Here is a 24,898-nt window from a genome sequence, read left to right as displayed (position 1 = left end):
ACATCCGGCACTCCAGACCTGCCTGGGTATATCCTACAATTCTAGGGGGCCTCTAGGCCTCTTCCCAGCCAAGGGTCTTACCAAGTTCCTTAGAGCCCTGGCTCTCGCTGGCCAGCTCCCCCATCTTTACCAGAGCATCGAAATAGCCTTTGGCAGCGAAGGTGACACCTGAAGGGAGAGGAGAGAGTAGTTACTGCACAGAACCCAGAAAAGCTCTGCTGCCCACAGGGGCGGACGACAGCCAGCCCACCCCCACCTAAGCCTGGACGAGCTCAAGGAGTGCCCCGGCTTCGTCACCTCTGTGGACACCACGGCTACTTGTTGGCATTCTTATTCGACTGCTTTCACGAGGGTTCCTTTTATTTGTGAGAACACAGTGTACTGTGCAGGTCCAGAGCTATTCAAGTCAAACTGCAGAGCGTGGCGCCCTGTCATGTGCTGTTTAACGAGGGGGAGGGAGTGCAGCTTTAAGTGTACTACACCAAACAAAGCGCCTACAGACCCTGGGCAAGATCAAGGCAGATCTGAAAGGCAGGAGGCCACTGCTTTATCCAAAGTTTCCAAGTCAAAAGAGTCAGTGTCTTCAGTCTCAGAATAGGCCTTAACCAAGAGCAGGCGCTACTGCCCAGAGTAGCCTAAAGGCGTCTTATCTGCATTCCAGTAGTCAGAGGGGTCTCTGGGTATCAGGGGCACCAGTGAACTGGGTGTGGAAGGCTCACACCTGCCTCTTCCTCCCACCAGTCCAGTGGCTGCTACTGACAGAATGACACACAGCCACCAGGTCTAGACTTCCTTGGAGGACCTGGCACACTCCTTCATCTGAGTAAGGTCCCGCCTACCTCTCCTTCAGACTATGCCAGAGTGTGTATGTGTGTGTGTGGGGGGGGGGGCGGGGACCAACAGAAGAACCAGGTCTGGAGAACAGGGCCATGGGAAGCAGCCACCAGAGGCGCCACTACAAGCTCTAATTTATTTCCTACAGAACTGTCAGAGGCTTGGAACCCGGCACTCTATCACAGTTTATATGGTTCTCAATTCAGTGCACACACTTTGTTCTGTGGTACAAGACCATGTCCCTGGGGGACTGAGGAGATTCTGTTGCCTAGGAGGGTGGGCTTCTTAAAACAAACCGAAGTTAAAAAAAAAAAAAACCCACAGGAACCGAAGCTAGGCACTAGGAGGCTGAGGGGCTGAGGTGGTGTGGGTAACCTGTGAGACTAAGCACAGACAATCAGGGAAAACAGGAAGAGGAAGTAACCATCCAGCCTGTCCACACAGCCTGGACAGGCATGTGAGAACACAAGGGACAGCCGGAAGGGTCTGGAAGGAAATCCGTGCCTGAGCACTGAGGGGCTGGCGGGCAACATCAAAGAGGAGACTGCTACCCTCCTCCATTAGACCCGCAGAGGTGAGGCCACACCTCAGCTGCAGGACGCTGGGACACAGAAATCTACTGACAGAGAGTCACACAGACTCCTCACGGGGAGGTCACCCACACAGAATGGTTTTGGAAGGGGACACCACTGGTGTGAAATGTGTCAGCCTCTTGCCTGCTTTCCATAGCTAACCACCTAAGCCTTCCAATTTCACCAGACACAGTCCACCCGAAAGTCAGACCAGAAACAGCTGGTTTCATTCAAGGACCCAGAAAGCTCTCTGGCTGGGAGGACTGGAGTGTTGTGGGCTGTGCCTGGGGAGAGAAGGGTGGCTTAGGGGACAGGACAGAAACCTCATTGTTGGTCTCCACACTACACTTCTGCTCCCAGGGGCTTCTTCCAGGAGGTTACAACCAGTCAGAAACGTCAGCTCCTCTTACCACACAAGGGAAGCTGAGGGCAAGCCAGGCATCAGAGCAGAGGGCCAAGGGCTGGTTGTGGTTGCAAATGTTAGTAATCTCCATGCTTGAGAGGCTGAGGCAGGATAGCAGAGTATGAGGACAATCTGAGCTAAACAGCAAGATCATTTCCAAATACCCATGAGCAAAAGGAATCACAGAGCAGGAGAGGAGCAGATACCACCTCCCCTGGCGGAGCCCCTTCCAGCACTAGTGGGGCTGCAGTTGCTCAATACGGCACTTGGGTTTTACATGGGTGCTGGGGATTAGAACCCAGGTCCTCATGTTTGAGTGGCAAGCATTTGACTGAGCCATCTCCCCATGGGCACTTCTTTTGTGTTTGTGTGTCCCCATGTGTATGGACGAGTGTGCACTGCCGTGTACTGGCTGGCAAGACCCTCCTTTGCTACGCCCACCTTGCTATGGTTACAGGTCTATGTGGCTGTATCTGGAACTTGCATGAAAACTAGGAAATCATACTCCTGTGGTAAGCACCTTGCCAATAGACGGAGCTACTTCCCTAGCCCTTGTGGCCAATTCTTTATGCAACCTGAGAACTCACAGCCTGGGATCAGGTGGCTTGAAGACCCTCTAAATTGGCTTCTTCCACAAAGGAGACGGTAATTCCTAGGGGACAGAATCTGAACTCAGCGTGTCTGGGATCCCACAGGTCTCTGGGGGCTGTGCTACTGAGTCCAGTGCTGCAGAGAAGGGTAGGACAGTGGCCCTGGGAGAGCAAAGGGGAGCCCTCCCAACATCCTCCATGTGTCTCACGATCAGGAAGCCAGCCCTCAAGGCTTTATCTCAGTGCTGTGAGATCCAACAGACCAGGCCCATGGGATATTCTCCTCCCACATCTCACCTCAGTGACCTCTGGGATTATTCAGGAGATTGTTTGCCGTGGTTCTCCTCCAGAGTCAGGTCTGCTTGGAGCAGCCATCAAAAGAATAGATTAGGGTACCTGGGAGGACTGTGGTACTGGAGGCCACTTGGTAGTGCTGTGGTAAAGTCCTTTGCTCCTACCAGCACCAACCTTAATCCTTTACTTTGCATGAAACTCTAAAGATCAGCCCTATCAACACCCTTGTCTCTAAGTAGCCTGCTTGTTGGGACCAAAGCGGCCTGCGGTAAGGGCTGTAGTCACAGTAAGTGCAGGGTCACACTCTGAGCATCGGGGTGCACACACCCTCTACTCGGCTCATCAAGATGAGGCCTAGCAGCTCCTCCCCAGGCAGTCAGAGGCTGGAAGGAAGTTCATCTGTGAGCCAGGGTTCAGCTATACCTGCCAGTGCTTTCTCGTAGTTCTTCCCCATGGCGATGAAGTTGCGGAGGCTGGGGTTGAACTGCTCCATGATGGTCTGGAAAAGAGCAGAGAAAGTCACGTCACCTCACCACCATCCACCATAGCTGGGTGCGCTCAGCCTGGATGGGGTCAAAAACACTGCCCATCTCCCCAGGTCGGAGACCCAGTTCTGTCTGCTGTGCACGCTGCAGCCCGGTGTGGACAGGGCCCTGCTGTAGAGGGCTGTCTGCAGAGCAACGAGGGGTCCTCGCAGGGCCTGTGGCACAGGCAGCACTCACAAGCATGGCACCAGGCTGGCAGGGCTGAGTCAGCCGTGGGAGGCCACCCGTTGGCCACACACAAATGCTCAGCGACGCCCCCCACACCACCGCCCTAGCTCAACACACCAATTACCAACATCAGCTCTGATTACAGCAGTGCACAGCCTGATTTACAAATACCATGCTATGAACAATCCAACAGGCTCCGGATCTGTTTACCCGACGGACTGCAGTCCCTGTGCCAATATCGGCAGTTCTTAGACTCAAGAAATTAGATTTTCACTGTGAAGGCCAAATAAATGTTTTAATTACATGGCATAAAAACAGGCACACACAAACAGCAGCCAAATGAGAATCCTACCAGCAGAATACCCACAGACTGTCAACAACCTACGCCAGTCAGGGGAGACCCCAGGAGGAACTCTGAAAGAAAACCTGACCAGACCAGGTCCTAAGCCACAGGAGGAGCCCGACTGTTTTCTAGGATAACAGGAAGGGAAGTCACCAGGCTTTACACCAATTCAGTCTAACCTGTGGCCTCAGCGAAGGGCCAGCACAACAGATAAGAAGGACATTTAAGGACACCAGAGTCAGGGCCCACAATGGGGTTTGGTTCTGGAAAACCCACCGTTGGATCCATTCTGTATTGGACTGCCCTTAGCTATGGCAGGGTACCTTCACCATGAGACATGAAGACCCTCCCCCACTCTTAGGGGAATGAAGACTCCAGTTCTAAGCTGCACCCCCTTATCCCTTTCACATGTGAGCCTGGCTTGCTGACCAGCTGATCACTCCACGAGGGCTCCCAGCACACAGGAACTTCATACAGCAACACTTCTCAGCCAAACTACAGGGCTGGTGGCACTGTCTTCTTGGCCACCTCCTCATGCTTGCCCAGAGCCCACACATATAATGAACACTCAGCAACCAACCAATCTCCAGGTCCCATCCCACAACCAGCAACTAGGGAGGGAAGGCAGAAGGGCTCGAACAGAGCTGGAGACAGGAGGGCAGGGAGGACCAGTTGTCGTGACTAGAAAAGGAGGCAGGCAGGTCAGAGCAGTGTAAATGCCCTGGGCCAACCAAGCTGCCCTGAAGGGGCTACAGGAGCAAACAGGAGAGGAAGTGAGCACAGTAATGTCCCTTGAACAGGATAGGCACCTGGATACATTGAAAAGCCCCCGGGCTGTAGAGATTCTAGTCAAGAGTCAAAGAGGAAGTTGAGAGGAGCCTCCCTGCTGTCCAACCCTCTGATTATGAAGGGAAGGAAGGAGGCTCCCACCAGGACTCAATTCCTGTGTCTGTATACCAGGCAGTGTCTGAGGACAGTTGGGACCTGATTGGAGAGACAAGAGAGGCAGCACAGGGGACAGGGAATTGAGGTGGATGGCTTGGGGAACCTATCTGAATTGTGCAACCCAAAGAGTACCTGGGAACCACACCCCTGTGGACATTACATGGCAAAATGCTGAAGAAAACGGAGTCTAGGAGTAGGTCCAAGCAAGAGTTTGGCTCTAGGAATACCCCTGGAGATCCTGGGAGGAAGAGGAGGCTTAGCTCAGATCAGTCCTCTGAGCTACATTAGCATCCTGAGTGACAGAAATATACCAGAAACCGCTCAAGGCCAAGGGAGACAGACAGCTGAGGCACCTGCCGTGCCTCCTGTGACACAGAGGGCAGCTGTGAGGTTTCACTTCCTCAGTGCAGTTGAGCTCATACAGGAGGAATGCAAGAGGGAGTTAGCTGGGCTATGTGGGTGGTGAAGTGCCAGCCAGGACACCTAGACATGGCCACAGCCTCCACCTGCTCAAGAGCAGCCAGTCAGCTAGGGACACACTGGTACTGCTGTCTTGGCCTGGAGGCAGTGGCAGAAACATGAATGCCATTGGGCTGATACTGAGGGAGGCCTCTCCTGGCCATGGAGGGCCAGGTTCTTTCCAGGTCTGTACAGCGACACCTGCCCTGGCTGGAAAAGTGGGCCTGCTCTGAAGGAGGCGTATTTCCAGGCTCCTGGCCAATGTCATGACCTTTCTTTGGGTCACTTGACTTACAGCTACCTTATAAAGAAATCCAATGGTTCACAGAGCAGGGAATCCATCTGGAGGGTGTGTGTGCACACAGGTGTACACCCTGAGCTCAAGTCTGTCTCATTACCTAGGGGTCATCGAGAAGCCATTCTGACATAGTAAACCATGCTTGTCCCTGGTGGCTGTCCCTGCCCCACTTCATCCAGACCCTCCCGGATGAGTATAATCCCTACCCACCTGCTCTAGACCGGCTCATGAGAGAACAAGCTCTTGCCTGGGATGCTATGAGGAAGGTGCTAAGCAGAAGTACTCAAATGGAAGGATTTGCTTACTAGGGAAGGGATCATCTTCCTTATCAACACTGAGGAGCACAGAGAAGGAAAGCAGAAGCTGCAGTTTAGACCTTGCAAACAAACAAGCTGGGTGCTAATGGCAGGCACCTTTTATCTAGCACACAGAGGGCAGAGACAGGCCATCTCTAAGTTCAAGGCCAGTCTGGCCTACAGAGTGAGTTCCAGGGCACCCAAGGATACACAGAGAAACACTGTCCCAAAAACCTTTAAAAAAATGAAGAAAGAAATGAAATAAAAGAAAAACAAATTCAAGATTCAGAGGAGGAAACAGAGGAACCTCCCCTCATACCTGAAACCTAAAGCCAGTTATCCATACAGAGAACTTCGTGGTCCTAAGAGGACACTTTGGAGCCTTGGGGCAACTCAGGTCATCTCTCCTGGTTGGACAGAATCCTACTCAGTGAGCAAGCCTCACACTTCCCTCAAAATCCAGGTCTGTGACCTGCCTGGCCCAAATGTACTGTGACTGTGGGGTGGCTCTAGGGTGACTTTTCTGGACCAGGAACTATATTTAGAACCAGAATTCTTTTACTTACTCACCTGCTCATTCAGTATTTATTAACGATACCTTCCACATGCCATGTAAGGGGTGCCTGCAAACCCACAGGAGACTATTCTGTGGAACGTCCGGAAAGGGCTGGGGCTTCAGGAAGCTTACTGAGAGATTAGCAAAACTCCAGCTGAGTTTACTGTGGTGTTTCTGCCAGGACTGTCACAAGCAGTGTCCTGTAGCTCACCCCTGCCCTCTTATAAAGACAAGATTTCACTATGCATCCCTAGCTGGCCTGGATCTCTCCATACAGACCAGGCTGTCCCAGAACACAGAGTTCCACCTGCCTCTGCCTCTTGAGTGCTAGATTAAAGGTGTGCACCACCACACTGAGCTCCAGCCCAAGAATGTGGCTGCACCCCTGCAGCCAGGACTCAGGAGAAAAGCAGGCATAAACTTTGCAGCCCAAGGCATTACCTAGGTCAGAGAGAGTCCCCACAGCATCTTGTAGCTCCAGTGCAGGCTGCTTTGCAGGCTACCCAGCAAGACTTGCTTAGGATTTCATGTGCGAGAGGAATAAAATCAATTCCAGGTATTATGTGAGCGTAGAGGCCTGCCTGAAGGAGGTGGAGCCTGAGCTGTATACCTTGCTTGGTTAGAGGACTGTGTATGCATTCTTTTAGATAAAAAGAGGCATGGGTTTCTGGAAGCAAACAGGCTTTGGAGTAAAAAAGGAAGGGTGAAAGGGACAAGGGTCTCAGACACAGAACCAGGGTAGCCCAAGCAACCACCCTCCATGTCTCATTTCTGCAGTGTGTCCCTGTCCACGGCTGTGGCCAAACCCTCTCTATTCTGGGCAGAAGGAAAGAAACACAGGCTGGGTGGGGATGCTCCTGCCACACAGGCCTTAGCCCAGGCCCTCCTTAGCAGCCTGTGGATGGCTCTGAAGCACGTACAGCCTCAGAAAACCTGTGTCTCTGTGAAGCAGGAAGAGCAACGTGGACTGTTCTGGAACAGAGGACTAGACTCCTAGCTTCTGAGGGAGTGGGAGGCTCTACCAGACCCACAAGGCCAGCTTCAGTCGGCTAGGGAGGGAGGCAGGCAACAGAAGAGACAGACTCCAGTTCCTTCCAGGAGCTGGACGGGGAACCCAGATGCCACACAATGGGCTCCAGCAGAATCTGAGCACAGGCCTCACCCCACCCCCAACGTGGTAGTTCTAGTTTCTCAGCTGATAGCTCCCCTGGAGAAGCTGCCAAAATTAAGAAAGAGACTCTGTGTCTTTGGCAGGGAGCCTGGATGTGATAGTCATGGTGGCCTCCCATCAGGAAGAGCCAGAAGAAAGGGCCTCCTTCCTATCACCCCCACCCCAGTCCAACCAGCATTAGAAGCACCAGAATGACCATCTGAGACTGCAGCAAATACTGCCTTTGTCTCCCAAGTATTAGGATTAAAGGTGTGCACCACCACGCCTGATTTCTGGATCCAAATTCTTGATTGGGTGCTGTATGATGTCACGGCATGACACTGTAAGGACCCACTGACATAAGCTGAGGGCTGTAATTGGCTTAAGTTAGAAGGAATAAGCAAAACAATTAACCTAGAAAGACAGGTCACCATGATAGAGACAGACAGCCCCTGGGGTTGTCACTCCCTCCAACCGTAGGTCAGATGATGTCATGGCCGCATGCACTAAGCCTGTCCTCTAATCACCATTGTCTTAACTTGAACAGTCTTGAAAGAGGTCAATAAGGTTAAACAAGGTCACCAGCGAGGGAGAGCTCTGGGTCAGTCTGGCTAGTGTCTTTATAGAAAGAGGCCTTGACACAGATACACAGAAGATGGCCATGTGAAGACATAGGAAAGCCAGGTCCATTTGCTGGCCAAGGAGAGATCTTAGGAGAAATTGCTTGGCCTGCCAGGGCTCTTTAAGGATCCACGTAGTATTATATACGTCAGTACTGAGCTGACCGCTGCTGGGTTCCTACACACCCAGCATGGAAGGGCTGGTGCTCGGCCTTCCTGTTACCATAGTCTACAGAAGAGGTATGTTAACTTTTTACCCCTGAGAACATGCAAGGCCACTGACTGGGCCATCTCCCCTTTGAGTGTGTTGGCTGAGGACCAGGGCCAGGCCCACTGGTGGAAGACACACATATGTGAGCTTAGAGGCAGTCATAGAATGCTCTGGAACAATCCCTCTTTCCAAGGACCCTGGGTCAGGCAGTTAGCATATGCTAGTCCAAAAGATACTGCCACAGACAGAAATGTTGGACCACTGGTGCCCAGGTGTTGGCTAGACACCCCTGCCTAGAGCACCAACAGTCCTCTGAAAAACCTCCTGCCCGGAGCATAAGGGCCTGGCTACCATGATAAGAAGGTGGTGGCACAGCAGCTGAGGACCTGCTCACGTCCAGTCTCCTGCAGTTCTCCCTGCAGTATAAAAATCCAGCAAGGTAAACAGTAATGCACTGGCTCTGTGAGGAGCAGCCTCTACCATGACTGGCAAGGGTCCAATAAGACAAAGGCTCCTGTGGATAAGGCACCTTCCTCCCATCCCATCCCGTGGCCATCCCATCTCGTGCTCAAGAGACACACTTCTTCCACGGCAGACTTGGGGCCGTGCTTTCCAATGTCCACATTTCTCGGTACCTTCACCAGCATGTGTGGACCATTTGACACAATCTTCTTTGGTGACTTTCCCTTACCATGATTGTATACTTCAGTCTACAAACCAGTAGATCATGAAGAGGTCCTCACTGCTGAGGCCTGGATGCTGCCTGGGAACCAGAAAGTGGCAGCAACAAAAAATGGTAGCACAGGCACCTCAGAAGCTTGAAAGCCAACCCCAGAGATACCCTCAAAGTGTTTCATCAATACCCTTAATTGTTCAGGGGTGAGTGTTGGGGACCCTTGGAGGCTGACAGTCCTGAGCTAAAATGCAGCTAGAAGAATGTGACTTCCAATGACTGCTGTGGAAATCCTAACATCTGAAAAGAAATCTAATATTTACACCCCATCTGGCTTGTTGAGACAGGATCTCACTCTGCAGCCTGCCTGACTTGGGACTCAACTGTGTATCCTGGACTGGCCTTAAACTCAAAGAAATTCTCCTTGCTGAGCTCCCAAAAGCTGAGATTACAGGCATGAACCACCGTGTCCAGCTCTCCTACCCTGTGCCCCTTCACTGCATAGAACAGTGGATCCTGAGCACGCTAGGAAGATGCTCTGTCGCTGAGCTCTACACTCCGCCCTCCCTACAAGAACAGCTGCAGTACCTTCCCATGCTGGGAAGGCAGATGACTCTCTATGACTTCTAAGTGAGTTTTGTCTACACAGAGCGTTCCAGGCCAACCACAACTATATGTAGTGAGACCCTGCCTTAAAACAGAAGCACATGCATACGCATGCACACACATGCACCTGCAGCAAGTGTGAAATCACAATCCCAAGCCAGAAGGAAACTTTCTTACTTCCACCTGGGGTCTCTTGGTCTCTTGCATCTGAGCCTGAGGTATTCTGGGTAGAACTTCTCATGCTCCCTTCCAGCAGAGGGTACAGGATCTTGAGATAGCCCATCAAACACTGCCTTTGCCAGGCCCTAGAGCGTCTCAGTGTTCACACCACTGCCTAGGCTACACAGCTCACGCTAAATGGGAAAAGGGCCAGCGTGGCTTTCAACTGCTGCCCAAGTCCAAGGACCAGAGGCTTCCTTATGGTAGCCCACTCTGGAGTAGGCAGAGAAGACCCTGGCGAGGGCTGGAGAGAGCAGTTGAGGGAACTGGGTGTCAGTCCTCCCCCCACTGCACTACAGCAGGCAGAAATGGGTTTCTGTCAATGCTGGCAGCAGCACAGACACGAAGCCTGGGCCTGCCCGAGGTTCTCAAGGTGACTCCTTGGAAACCAACAGCTAACATCCCACCTTTCACCCTCCCCATGCCACCCGGCCACTCTCCCTTCTCACTCCCTGCTTTCTAATCTCTCTGGCAAAGGACCAAGCTCAGAAACTCCAGGACCCAGTGGGACAAAGCTCTATTTTGACCTGATTGCCAGCCACACAACTGGGCCGTCACCTCCAGGGAGACAGAACACGCTGGGCCAATCCTCCTCAGGCCGAGGGCTGAACAGCGGCCCCTGAGTGTGGGCAGATGGCAATTCCAATGTCACCTCTTCAGAACCTAGAAATGAAACTCACCCAGCTCCAACTGCTGGTTCCTATTGGAGTCTGGCCACTGTTCCAGGCCACGAGACTATCAGAGAGATAAAGTCGCCCTAGTCACGGGGGTCAAATGGGTCCTAAGTTGTTGAGCCTGGGCGTTGGGAGTGCATGGTAAGTGTGGGAAGGACTCTGATGAGCAGTTCATACTGTCCAAGGCAGTCTCCTGGATCTGTGGTCTGAAGTTTCCTAAGATACAGTTCAGGGGTGCAGCTGCACCCCTCGACCTCCCTGCTGCCCCAGGCTGAGGCTCATGTTGTCATGCAGTCGTACCTGCACAACTAGGCTGGGGATGACTCAGAGAAGAGGATGGCAGGGGCTTGGAGGAAGGTGGCAGTGTGGTCCACGCCCGTCAGTAATTATTCTAGGCACAGGCAGGGATCACAACACACAGCCTGGTGTAAAGGCTAAATTAGGTAAGCTGACAGTCGCCCTGAACGCAGGCCTTCAGGGAGTGCAGCTTCTCTGCCTTGAGGCCTCAGGAGAACCCTAGGCCAGGACAGGAAGGTAGCATGGGAGGTCCTGGCTAGGAGCACCAGGAACAAGGCACCTGCCCTAGTCAGCAGCAACCAACTGTCCTCGTGTCCGCACAATGACAGCCACAGACAACACTAGTCCAGGACATTTAGCACAGAGGGGACTATGAGGGGCTAAGCAAAGACACTCCCTCTACTCCTGCAGTGACACCTAGCTGTCACTGAGTAGGCTTCACAGTCACTCATCAGTGAGAGGCTGGGCCACACCTTAGCCTCCCGGTGGCTTTCCTCCCCCAGCTCTTTTTAAGAAGCTAAGCTGTCCCTTGCAAGATCCTGTTGCCTGTGTCAAAGGGCAGAGTGCAGCCCTCAGGGGCTGGCCCTTCAGAAGCTGCAAACCAAGAACACAGCAGTAGCAAGACTACAGCTCCCAGCAGCATACGTCCGCCACCCTCCTGCTGACAAAACACTGTGTCCTCAGACCTGGCTAGTCGGTGTGTGCAGTAAGCCAGTCTCTCCAATAAAGACTTACACTCCAGGAAAGACCCACCACACAGCAGGCAAAGGCAAGCACTCTTTCAAGACAGCCTGGACACAAAGATGCCATGCCCTAGAGCCCCAGGTGCCCCTGGGGCACCACGGTCACCTCCTCTAGCAAACACTAACTCATGCAACTGGGCACTGGGCACCAGGCACTTCCTAAGCCAACACACTGGATGACCTACAGGACATGGTCTGGGGACATGGGCTGTAGTGCTGGTCAATTCAGAGGTCAGTATGACAAACAAGCTGCCTTATGTTGCCCTGGCTACTCTGAACTACCATCCCTAAGGTGCTGGGGGTAGACATGGGCAGGTAACCAATGAAGGAAGCATTCAAAGGACAGGCAGTCCGCTCAGTGAGAACAGGCTCAGCCTCTCTCCTAACAGGCCTGCCCTGGACACACAACACTGCAGCCTCTCTCCTCTCAGCAGGCATGCACTGCCAATCAGTGCCGGTGAGAACCCCCACTTTGCGTAGATACCCTTCTTAAAACAAGGGACAAGTACCACTTTGGGCTGAGCGGAGAGGCTATGGTCCCACGCTTCCATAGTTCCCCAAAAACATCCTTCTAAGGAAGTGAGAGGGATGTACGAGGAAAGGTGGCGGATTTCTCCCTCCAGACTTGACCAGTCATGATACAAGTGTTTAGCACAACCTCTCCAGCAACCATTTGGTACCTGCTACCTTTGTTGGATGGCTACAGCTTTCTGCCAATGGCTACAGTCTGAGGAACATGACCAGATAGCTTCTGGTAACAATGCCAACCACGCTGCCCAAGGCCCTAGAACCACAAGCAGATTCTACCAGCTTTCATATCAAGGGGATGTTAGTACTTAAAGGGATGACTGCCACCCTCAAGGGTTGTAAGGCTACCCAGAAGCCAGGACTTCTCATGGACTGTAATTCTTGGGAAACCACTAAGCTAACCAGAGATCAACCTAGAACCCATGGAGAGGAGCACATACACTCACAGTTGTCCTTTAACCACTCTGGGAGCTGTACACACACACACACACACACACACACACACACACACGCACGCGCGCGCGCATGCACGCACGCAAATATACATACATATACATGCATACATACATACACATGCATATATACATACACACATACACACAGTGAGAGACACACGCGTACACACACAAGCACACAAACTTTTGAGAAAAAAAAAAAGGCCAGCCATTTAACCCCAGCACTAGGGAGGCAGAGGCAGTAAGATCTCTGTGAGTCTGAGGCCAGTCTGGTTCCAGGACTGTCAGGGGTATGTAGTGAGAGCCTATCTTCAAAACAACAAATTAGCTAACTTGACCTTCCATTCTTATCCCACTGGGGTCTCATCAAGTTACAAAAACCACTATGTATACTCAGAGGGACCCACAAGAGCTCTGTGACTTTGGGCTGACTTTATTCTAAAGACACTCTTTCACTGGGGGTAGTAGACCCTGCCTCCAGTAATCTATGCCCAATCTAGGTGCTACCTAGGGTGAACACCAGTCGGACTCTAGACTGTGTTGCCTGTGCACAGAGGAAGGGGCCTTCCTTGCCTGAAGCCCCCTTCCCTTAAGGGCCCAAAGACCTATGGACAAGCTCCTAGTGAACATCACGAAGCTGCCCTGTTTTTCTTCCCTTCATCTTCCACGAAATTCCCCGAGGACACAGCTCCAAAGGGAACGGAGCCACCAGGAAAGAGGTCAAAGTCTGAGTTCTTCCAGGAGAAAAATCAAAACTGTACATTGTATTCTTGAATTCTTAATCAGGAGGCCAAGGACAAGCATCCTTCTTTGCCAAGGCAAACACAGCTCAGAACTGCAGCTCAAGTGATGGCAAGGGCCAAAGCAAACAGCGGAGCCCGCATGGCGGGTGACACTAAACAGAGCCACATCCCGCCCTTCACAGAAGGTACTGCCAGCATGTCTGCAAGCACCGACCAGCAAAGGAACAGCCCCTAGTAGGGAGTCGGTTACTACATGTCCCAGAGAAGACAGCATGGCAGACTGGCTGGACCGGCCTGGAACTACACACTGGTAGCTCTGGCTCGTCCCTGATTATGCCTGTGTGGGGGCTGGTTATCTCCCTAGCCCACATGCCAAAGCTGCCCAACCTGTACTAGCGCCACCATACGCCCTGCACTCCTCAGTGACAAAATACAAAAGGAGAACTGGGCACAGGAGTCAAAGACTCAGTGGCTAGGCCTCAGAGGATACAAGAGCCACCTGCCTACACTGCAAGAAAGCCCTTTGGATGTCTACACCCTACCTGTGCCCATCACCTCGAAAGCTGATGAAGATCTCATCAGCTCATGTTCTCATGGAATACGCGCCAACCACTGCCCCACCAAACACCTTACGACCCACAGAGATTCCACTCTAAACCACTGCCCCACCAAACACCTTACGACCCACAGTGATTCCACTCTAAACCACTGCCCCACCAAACACCTTACGACCCACAGTGATTCCACTCTAAACCACTGCCCCACCAAACACCTTACGACCCACAGAGATTCCACTCTAAGCGCCAGCCTGCTAGCCCGGCAACCAATGCTGATGTCCCCAAGTGCTACGATCTGGATCTTCTGGATCCAGACTCTTGGCCACTGCAACAGCTCTGACTTTGGACATCCAGATTCATTACAGCCGCGTGTGAGTGAAGCCGTTAAGTGCAGGCTGACTGCCCAGGCATGAGCTTGATTAAGGAGAACCCTGGGATTCTCCAGAGCAAACTCATACCCTGCGTGATTCTCACCGCGGAAGTTCCTCTTTAATGATTTCGGTAAAGAAGCAAGAAAAACAGGGAGAGGGAAAGACTGTGACCAGTATTTCTTTCCCATCCCCTGCAGTACAGAGCAAACTGCAATGGAACCAGTGACTAATAATTTAATAAACCTCTCTCCCCTGACAGCATGTGCTTCCGCAAACCAACAAGATAGAAATGCATGCCATGGAGCCCATGGATACTAAACGTAAAAACCCTGTTTGCCGGCAGCTTGAACACGGTCTTGGAGCTCCTTCAGGATTCCTCCAGACCCATGTAACTACAACTTTAAAGCCTTTTATTAAATGATGAATTAAAGTGTAATCTGCCCGCCGGACTCCAGCTGAAACCTAAGGGGCCACCCTGGAAGCTTCCATCTGCTGCCGGCAGCCGACTAAGGGGTTTTCACAGGCCACTGCTTAGAAAGGCACAACCATGGTTGGTTCATACAATCAGAAACTGTTGCTCCTGAGCAGAGCACAAGCCCATTCAGCCATGAACCAGCAACTCCATGTAAAAACCCAGTGACTCTAGTCGAAAGCATTTCACTCACCCAGTTTTGAAATAAAGCATAGCTTTGTAAGAGGGCTGCCACAGACAGGGCAGGGCAGGGATTTCTCTCTTGAGGGAAAAAAAATGTCGCTGCGAACTGCAGTGTACCCGGTGCCATCAGGGAGCCCCCAGGCTGTATTGTTGGGGGTGAGGGACCAGGGCTGTGAGAACCCAGAGTGAAGGCATAGGAAATGGCCCGTCCATCTCTACCCAAGGCATAGACATAACATGACAACAGGGGGCTTGCAGAAGGCTCTGCAGTTCTCCCATGAAAAACTGTCATTTCACAGATTAGTATGTGAATGCGACTCTTAACACATATCAGAAGCAAAAGCAGGCGCGTCAGCCTCCTACACAATTAGTCTTCTCCCTCTGCGGTTACATAAGATGATGGATTATCTGTCCACCCATCCAACCTGTCCGCGCTCGACCTCCCACTTTGGGCCACGTCTATTAACACTCGTAAAGGAGTTGTGGAAAGGGAAAGCCTGTTGAGGAGAAAGTGCCCAGAGGCTGGCATAACAGCGCCTAGAAGATCCCCACGGTGCCACCGCGCCAAGCAAGCGCAGGGCGACCGCCCGCGGCAGCCTGCAACCTCCATGCCGCCCCCGCTCCTTGTTCCCCTCACTCCGGGGTGCAGCGGACCAGGCAAGCTCGCAGAGCAGCCCAGGCCCCGCACAGCTCGGTCCCTCCGGACGCCGGAACAGACAGGCGTACTGAGGGAACGCGCGGGGGCTGAGCAGAGCCGTCGGGGTGGGGGCGTCCACTCGTGCTCGGGGACAGCGCGGGCCGCGGCGGGCGTAAGGACCCTGGGCGGGCGCGGCCACCTGTGACCAGCCAAAGATCGGCCCACCACACCCGCAGTCCGGGAGCCGGTGCCCTGCTCGGGCCTGAAGACCTAGGGGCTACTCGGAGCCGCGCTGGAAACTCACCTTGTAGACATTTTCCGTGAGCCGGTGCATCTCCTCCGAGCGTGAAAGCGACATGGTCCTGGGTCCCGGCTACACCACAGACCAGAGCAGAGGTACGGGTGTCGGTGAGAACGGAGACAACTGCAGCAACAGGAAAAGGCGCGCAGACCAGGACCACAGAGCCCGGCGCCCGGCGGCCGCTGCTTTTATAGCCGCTGAAGGCCCCACCCCATAAAAACCCCGCCTCCCGGCCCCGCCCCCGCCGCGCCCGGATCACCGCCCCCGGCTGTCCGCCCCCGCCCAGCCCAGCCGCTGCTAGGCAACCGCCAGGCCCGCTCCTGCGCCGTCCTTCCTATTGGTAGATTTCGGAGGCGGGGGCGAAGGGCGGAGCTAGAGGCGGGACTGAGAGGCTGGCTGCGAGCGGCGATTGGCCGGCCGCTGGGAGGCGGAGGCGCGGCGCGCGCTGGGGCCCTGGAGCTGCCTGAGGGGGTCGGAGCGACAGCCGGGTTGGGGGCGGGAAGCGGGGGCGGGGTGGCGCAGGAAGAGCTAGCGCGGGGTGTGGGCGGTGCGGGTGGCACCGGCGCGAGCGCGCGTGGAGGCGGCACTCGGAAGGCAGCGATCGCGGCTGCTGGCCCTCAAGGGTCCCCTCAGGAGTGCGCGACAGGAGCCGGTGGCTCCCGCGCTATTGCAGGTGAGTCGGCGAGGCGTGCGTCGACCCTGGACGGTCTTCCGGAAGGGAGGACTCCGGGGGCCGGAGTAGGTGGAGACGGTGGAACGTGCTGAACTCTAGAGGGAGGACCCTGAACCCTGGAGGCTGAATCCGGACAGGGTGGGCCCCGGGGCGGGTGCTTGTAGTGGATCGGTGCTGGGCGGAGGGCGGGGACCGACAGCTGGGTCGAGTATTCCGGGAAGAGGATCCGGGAGAGGGGCTAGTGGGACGTGGAGCGAATCCCAGGGGTGGTATGGTAGGGAATTGGGGAGGGAGCGGGAGTTGGGTGGAGAGCCCCGGGGGAGGAGCCTCCCAGCACAGCTGGGAATTGCCCAGTGGCTGGTGGTTTAAGGAAGGTAAGGCTTGGCTGAGAAAACTGACCAGGTTGGCACACGGGGTTCCAACACGGTTCCATTGGAGAAATATTTACATAAATTAGAGGAACAGAGAGGAATTATTTGCTTTACATTGTAAAATACCAGAGCTGAATGATTTCTTTTAATTAAACATAACACCCCAGCATCCATTTCCTGGACAGCTGGTTACGCCACTCCAGCAACCCAGAAGACACAAATGCACCGTGAGGCTGACAGGCCTCAGACAGCAGAGGACTCAGACGGCCCCTACTCACTTTGCTACGTGTGTAAAGAAGGAAAAGGAAAGGTTTAGAAAGCATGGGACAGAGATTTGGTTTCCTGTTCTTTCTGCCGCTGGCCCCACTGTGGTCTTTTTCCTTGTTGTCTATGTTACTTCAGTGTACATCCCTGTGTATCTGTTTTCTTGGGTCCTTTTTGTTAAGTGACAGAAAGCCAGCTTAAACTGACTGTCAAATAAGGACCTGTCAAATACTGCTCACTGCAACTGGTTGGCCACAGTTGCCCCTCCATCTCCACCCCCTCCCCATTCCTTTCAGACCAGCATGGTATAGTACCTACTCAACCACACGTTGACCCCTCACTGACCTGGACGCTAACAGGGAGCTGGGCACAAGGGTAGAGGCAGCCCTTCCATGCTTGCCCCAGGTCAAGGCCACAGAGAGAACTAGAGGTGGAGGCTGGCTGCAAATGCTGGAGGTCTTCTGTCTGTCTGTCTGTCTAGAAAAGGGCAAGAAGCTCCCTAAGAAAAGTTCCCATGGCCTGGGCCACTCCCCCTTCCACAACATCCCAAGGCTCTTCCCCGGGCCTGCCTTCCCATAACACCCCATTTCTGTGCAAGGAACACACTCACGTGGGTGGTGCACTCAAGCCTGTCTGTGTCCCTGGAGACTGGCTAGCTGCAGCAGAAGCCTGCAGTGGGAAGGACACCTGAGTGACAGTGTCTCTCCATCCTGCCTGCAGTTCAGGGCTCCGTGGCCAACGGCTGTCATGGCATGACTACCTCCGGTGGGAAGGGGTCAGGAGAGTGACGGGACCTGTGTTTCCTATAGCTCTTTTTTGGGGGGTGACAGAAGACTGAGTCCAGATTTCAGCATGGAAGCCTTTCTGACCCAGGAAACAGTTCCTTCAGTGGTAGGGGGCACCAATGGTCAGAGATGAAGCTGCTGAGTGGGTGGGTACACTGTAAGCTGGACAGTCACAGATCAGCAAGACATTGGCTCCGAGTGGATTAGGAGGCCCCTCCTTCCCTGGCTCCTTTTCATCCAAAGCCCGTTACAAACTTTCCTTTCCCATTACATTGGTGGCTGAGGAGTTGGCTTACTCTCCTGAAAGTTCAGCAGCCTAGTAGCTAGGACATTGTGGCCCTTGTGTGAGCTTGCACCCACTCCTGTCCGTCTTGGCGGAGGAAGCCGTTATCGTCGGCTCCTCCTGCATCTTCCCAGGGGGAACGGTGAGGAGTGTCACTCAGGGTGACGACTACCAGCCAACACACCCTCCCAGACCTTCCCATACACCCCTGCTTTTCTTATATTCTGCTGAGGTGGGAGTGGGGCTCGCTGGTCCAAGTTCCAGGGTGGAGGAGAGCCTGTTTCCGTGAGTGAGCAGCTCTGGGGGAAGACATTGGAAGCGGAGACAGACCATTGTCCACATGCTGCTGGCTTTCCCACTCAGTTCTCCCAGTGGAAATCTGCAGCCACCCCAGCCATAAACCCATAGTCCACTTCCCTGAGTACCAGCCACACTGAGTGCAGGTCCAAGACAGGAACAGCCTCTGGCCCACAGCATCGCAGGTCATGGTTCAGGGTGGGCATCTCTGGAGACGGGCTGGGGGTGGGGAGCACCAGTGTGTATGTCTCCACAAGCTTATTTTTGGTTGTGTTATATAAGTGGTTTCATCTCGGCGTCATGTAGGAAGGGGGGGGTCTCAGATTTAATTACAGGATGACAGCCCTGCATTTCAAGCAAGCTGTTCTCCTGGCAAGGCGGGCTCACGGACCAGGAGCCTGTGCTCAGCAGAGGCTGCCCTTTGGGAAGTGACCCCACCTTCACCTCAGCCACCTTGCCGAGCTGGCCTTAGACCGGTAGCCATTGGTCTAAGGTCTCCAGAGATGGTGGGAGACCTGTGCCTGTTAAAGAACTCTCTCCACCCCCAGCCCGTCCCCACCTCCACCTGGCAGCTTGTCTCCTCTCCTAGGGAAGGATCTCCCAATCAGAACTCCCCTGTTTTTGTAATAGGTAACCAGAAAGTTCTAGAGTAGAAGAGGCAGAAACGCAGGAGCTTGGACTCTCCTGGGGCTTCCGGAAAAGCCTTCCTTTTTTCCCTCCACGCCATGTTGCTCATGCTGCATGGCCTGGTCCTGGGCCAGGCCTGAGGGCAGAAGTGTCCTTGTATGTGGGGGTATCCCTCTGGTTTCTGGACAGCCTTAATGGCTGGCCATTGCCCTTGCTGTCTCCTACCAGCAGGAAGTCTAGCTCAACTGCCAACAGCCACTTGAGTTTCAAGGCATAGCCTGCCACAGTGGAGGGGACCGGTTGAGACCTGACCGTGACAGGCACAGGGTGCAGTGTGAGGAGAGGGCCCAGGTTTAAGGAGTCCATCCTGTAACCAGTCAGCTCGCATGGGTGGGGCAGACACGGCTGCTCCTCCTGGGCAGGTCCCTAGCCTCCCAGAGCCCCCCTGAAGCAGAGATTAGGGTTCTGTGAAGCCTTGGGAGGAGTCAGGGAATGAAGAGTCTGCCCTCTCTGTCCTCAGTTTTCCCTCCCAAGCCCAGCAGGGACAGTACAGTAGACACCCTGCTGCCAACCAGAGTGCTCTGCCTGCCGCCATTTCCCCCATCATGACTGAGGGCAGAGACAGAGGAGTCTGAGGAGACAGGGAGACCGAAAGTCCCCTGGAGTACCCCTGGATTCTGGGCATAAAGAGGACATTAGGTAAAATCTGGAGAACTCTGAGTGAACTGTGGACCTTAGTTAATGATCTGTCAGTACTGGCTCCTGAGTTGTGGTAAATGCCTCACTAAGGCAACAGGGCTAACAGCAGGGGGCTGGGGTGGGCTACGACTTAGGACAGCAGAGATCCTGGGCTTTCGTTCCCTGTATCACTTCAAAGAAGAGAAAGAAAAGGATGTGGAGTGTCTTTGCTCTGAATGAGGAAATTGGAGCAAAGGAGCTTGCGGGCCCCGGGCTGCAGGTCAGAGGGTGCTGGGAGCTGGTCCTGCATGGCTGGGCCAGGGCTGCTGCTGCTGCGCCGCCACCTGCTAGAGCTGAGGTCTGGCGAGCAGTTCAGCTCTCCTGCTAGCCCAGATGTGGGTGCTTCCGTTCTTTCTCCCAGTCTGCACCTCAAGTTTACCCCAACCCGACACCGTCAGAGCTTGCTTCTCCAGGGCTGCCACCCTGTGGGTCCTACTTGCTGCTGTAGGGAACAGATCAGCCCTGCACACCCGGCCATTTCTGGCACCTTCTGTTCCCTCTCAAACATAGAGTGTGACCGAGAGAGGAACAGTGGTCACCCTCTTGGTGGGCTCAGCTGGAGGATGGAAGTGTGAACACATTTGATGGCTTTTCAGAGTGTCCCCTGGCCCCGCCTCTGTCCTCTTAGCCACCGGTCCCATTCCCAGCTGTGGCCTCCCTGAGAGCCTCCCTCCAGGCCGGCCCAGGAAGAGCCATTCTGCTGAGGGTAGAGCTGTGGGAGATGTGACCTCCCCACGCTGCCCTGCCACCCTGGTGTAGGGGGTTAGCCTCCCCAGCAACCATCCCCTTATGTAATCTGCACATCACACAGGCGTGACTCCAGGTGCCTGTGGGAGGTAGCGCGGGGGTGAGCTCAGGGGCGCAAACAAGCCTCCAAGTTTCCTTGGGTGCCTCTCCTCTTGTTACATCTCAGCGTCATCCTGAGTCTGCCAGCTCGGTCACCCACTTGCCTATTAGAATATATTAACTGACAATGCAGACTTAAATAACTTGGGCAGGTGACAGGCTGCAGTAGGGAGCCCTCTGCACTGAGCCCTCCTGCAGCAGGCCCAGTGAGTTCAGAGGACCATGGGTGGCACTGAGGTGGGTTGGTGGGCAGGGAGGGCCAGGGTGCAGCCTGCAGTCCAAACATACACAACAGCAAACCTAAAGTGCTGAGACATGGGTGCCGTTGGCAACAAGGAAAGCCCACCCCGTGACGGGCACACCCATGCCTTCTGTAGGCACCCAGCTTGTAGTAGGATTATGCCGTAAATGAATAAGAAAACCGAACGGTGGTGTATCTGTCATCAGAGCGTGGCTGGTCTGTGACAACAGCTCTAGCAGCAATGGCAGCCTAGGCACAGTCTCTGCCGTGCCCACTTGCTCTGCAGAGTGCCCTCCATAGGCCAGAGCGGTCACTCAGTTCCCAGGGGAGAGATGCTTCCTGCTCACTACGTGCTTGCCTATCCCCTTGCTTTCTTATTGCTCTGCCTCTTAGATTAAGTTGCCTCGGAGGTGTCTGAAGGTGTTTTTCAGGTTGCGGCAGAGGCAGTAGCTTCCCAGACTCTGGAGTCAAAAGACACCCAGCCCTGAGCCCTGGAGTGTTCCAGCAGGTCCTTCCCCACCACACCCCCATCCCCAGCTGGTCCTGCCAGGGTGAGAAGCCCAGACATGTGCGGCTGCTTCACATGCTCACAGATGGCTTCCCTGCTCAGGGCTGGCTGCTGCTAATTTTGGCTGCTGGAGGCTCCGTGCGCGCTCTCTCTTTTTTTAATCCCATGTTTATTTAAAGCCAGATTTTGAAATCTTGTCTTCAGCTCTGAAATCTGAAATTGTCTTGCTGCAGATCTTATCCCTAACCCCCCACCCCCCACCACACACACACACACACACACACACACACACACACACACACACACACTGCAGAGTTTAGGAGGCTTGATGAACAACTGGCCAGGGTGTCCTTACAGCAATCCTACCCTGTCAGCACAGCACAGGAGGCATCCTCCACCCGGTACATGCCTGGTGTTTCCGTGTAAACAGGGGGAAGCTGTGTGGAGCCTCTGATTAGAGGATAGAGGCTCTCCTGCCGCCGGGTGCTGCAGGAGGGGCAGACCAGGACAGGACTGACTCGTTCCGTCCACAGTCCTACAACGGGACCTGGAGTGGCCCAGGTATCTAGGGCCCTAGAGCCAATTCCCCAGCTAATTCTCAGATTTTCAGAGCTCCTCTTACCCATGAAAGCCATGTACAGGCTCTTCCTGCTCTCTGGGAAATCAAATCCACCTGGAAGGGATCTTCCTGGCTCCCAGCTTGCTGGTGTGTTGACACAACACTGGACCGCTCTCAGGCAGACAGTACCTGTGTCTGGACACACACAGTGAAACTCTGCCCCCCCTCACTCCGGATCCAGAAGACTCCGTGGCATGGTGAGTGCTTGAGAGGCACCAGGGCTGCACCCCATGACAGGCAGCCACCCACCTGCCCATCTGCCCTTCGACAGCTCCCCTAGGATGTGCTAGAAGGGTTTCTGTGAGGAAGGATCTTGAGGGAACTGGTCAAGAGCAGTTCCAGGAGGAATGGCTGCACCCAGAAGCAGCAGGGCGGCCTAAGGCACAGGCCATCTTCCCGCACCAGCCTCTGCCTCTTCCCCACCAGGCTGAGAGAGGGAAGGGTGCCGCTTCCCCCCAGAGTCATCTGCAAACCCCGCCAGGCAGGGCCTTTCTAACATGGAGAGTGTGAAGGGCTGGGACGGTGTTCCTGGCACGTCTGGTCCGACAGGAAGATGACTGTGAGGAAAACTAGCAGAGTGTTAAGTTTGGGAATGTCATTTCTCCAGCAGGCTCACTTCTCTCAGGGTTGAGAGACAGAGATCTTTGTAGAGGAGTGTAGAAAACTAGCTGCCCCCTGTTCCTGCCAGGAAGCCATGGCTCTGAAAGAATATGCGAGGTATCTCACCCTGTCCAGCCAGAGGTCATCTGTACTACCTTCCCAGATGTGACTCTGCAGCCACTGCTGGTAGAACCCCGGGGCGCTGCTGTTAACTCTCACCCCAAGCTGGAGAGCTTTTTATCTTTGTGTCTTTTGTTTTTCTGCAGGAACTAACAAAATTCTTTGTGCACAACCCGAGTAGTTGCCTTTCTGAGCCTCAGAGCTGGGGGCGCAGGACTCTCGTGTTTTTCCTGCCCTCCTGGGCTCCTAGAGGTCCCAAGAAGAACCCCACGCTCAGGATTCAAGGTCAGATAGGACAATCCCGGGGCATCGGAATTACAGTGGTACCTGGCTGTTTTCCTCAGACAGGTGGGATGGGGCCTTCTCTGTTAACCTCAGAGCAGATGGAGCAGAGAGCATCCAGCTCCTGGGCTTCCAGCTCGGCTGCTTTTTCCTAGGACCTCCCTCGTGCTTTGGGTTTTACCACAGACTGCCACTTCTGGGACCCTTACCTAGCAGGGGGCTGGCTGACTCCCTGAATCCGGCTTCATCTTTCCGAGGGTTCCCTTCACTGCCCTCTGGTGGAATGTCGGCAGAAGGAGCCCTGCCCCAGGGCAGGAGCGTCGCTGACTGAAGCAGAGGTGGGAACCGCAGAGGAGAGTGCAGGGTTGTGCGGTCTGTGAGACCCTGTTGTACCTAGGAAGGGAGTGACTCTTGCCCCAACTCCAGAGGGAAGAATAACTCCTCCCTTCAGGTAGAGGGAGGAAGAGGAAGCCGACAGCTGCTGCGGCGGGCGTAGAGTGGACACGGGGAAGCTCCTACACCGGTAAGACCGGTGCCTCTGGGACATGTTGCTTTATGATATTTTCACAGCACCCAGTGGCACCTGCCTACCAACTTCCAACTCATCTTTTTCTCTTTTCCCCTGGGTATTTTGTTGTTGTTTTGGATTTGGGTTGTTTGGTTGTCCCTCTTTCTGTTCTTGAGATTCTCATGTAGCCCAGACTGGCCTCAAACTAGTCGAACTTCTTCATCCTCCTGTTGCTCCCTCCCAAGGGCTAGGAGTGGGGGTTCTGGGCTTGAAAGTTTGCTGTGTTTATGCAGTAGAGGCCTGAGTCCCAGATGCTGAGAGGCATAGACACTCTCTCCCGCCGAGCCACATGCTCAGCTCGGAACTGATCTTTGTGGTAACTCTTGTACTTGCAAGGAGCTGGCTGCCATTTTACGCTCTCTTTGGGGCGCCACAAGGCTCCAGATTCCCTTTATAGTCAGCCTGGTGAGCATGCAGTGGAGCTACTGGTTTTAGTTCTGGTTTCCCTGGTGGCTGATGAGGAGCCTGTCAGCGCCTTCCTTCCTGGGCTGGTTACTGATGACAGTGACGACGATGACAATGATTTTATTCCACCGAGAACTTCACATTTGAACACTGCACATGCATGACTCCTAACGCATGCTCCTTCCAACTCTACCGACACCCCCTCACCTTCATAATCTATAATTACTATTGTTACATGTATACTTAATGTGTGTATGAACACGTGTGCACACACATGCAAATTACCCACTGAGTACATTCTGCTTTGGTACATATGTCCGTCCTGCTGACCACTTGAAACCGGACAAGAGTCTTTTTCTTTAAGAAGGAGCCACAGCCTCTGCTCCAGCGAGCTATGTGAGCAGAGCTTGTGGGCGGAGCTTGCAGGTGCCTGGAGACCAGCTTGCACACCTGCCACAGCTCTACTCTTGAGGAAGCATCAGAGCTGCCCACTGACACTGACACAGACACAGGCACCTGTGGAGCCCAGGTTAGCACGCACAGGGTCAAGAGTCAGCCACCAAGGAGCCTGGCCATTCCCTGTCAGATGACAGCACCCCAGGACGGAGGGATAGAACAGCTGAGCCTCACTCACAGGGCGCTGGAAGGCGAACCCGTTATAAGCCTGATAACTGGGTAGGACACAGCCTCCTTCCGATTGGTGGTTACTATGCCTGCTGTACCTGGCAGGCTGTGACAAGAATGGGCTTGCTGAAGAGCCACAGCAGCTAATCCTGCTCCACCCTGAGGACCAGCACCTTCATACCCCTCCACCCTACCTCCTTGCTAACCTGGGGTTGCCGCTGTCAACACACCCTGGTCAGACTCCCCCCCCACACACACCTCATTGTCCCTGTAAGCATCCCTGCCTTGGGGGGGATTCTTCTGA

At 54.2% G+C, this 24,898-nt stretch overlaps 1 protein-coding gene across 3 annotated transcripts in view; it reads right to left on the bottom strand.

Moving 5' to 3' along the window:
- The window catches only part of BAIAP2 (BAR/IMD domain containing adaptor protein 2), a 60,589-nt gene extending 44,713 nt beyond the window's left edge, over window positions 1–15,876 (bottom strand). For all 3 annotated transcript variants that reach the window (XM_080922562.1, XM_080922560.1, XM_080922561.1), the window contains exons 1-3: window positions 15,747–15,876; window positions 3,117–3,192; window positions 82–168 (exon numbers count right to left, since the gene is read on the bottom strand). In XM_080922562.1, coding sequence (XP_080778688.1) covers window positions 82–168; window positions 3,117–3,192; window positions 15,747–15,800 — 217 coding nt within the window. In that variant the 5' untranslated portion in view covers window positions 15,801–15,876. The remainder of the gene's footprint in view (window positions 1–81; window positions 169–3,116; window positions 3,193–15,746) is intronic.
- Between the last annotated feature and the right edge of the window lie 9,022 nt (window positions 15,877–24,898).

The sequence above is a fragment of the Micromys minutus genome (genome assembly GCF_963924665.1).
Source record: "Micromys minutus genome assembly, chromosome: 10".
NCBI classification, from domain to species: domain Eukaryota; kingdom Metazoa; phylum Chordata; class Mammalia; order Rodentia; family Muridae; genus Micromys; species Micromys minutus.
The sequence above is the reverse complement of the archived record's forward strand: the minus strand, read 5'-3'. Positions and strand labels throughout refer to the sequence as shown.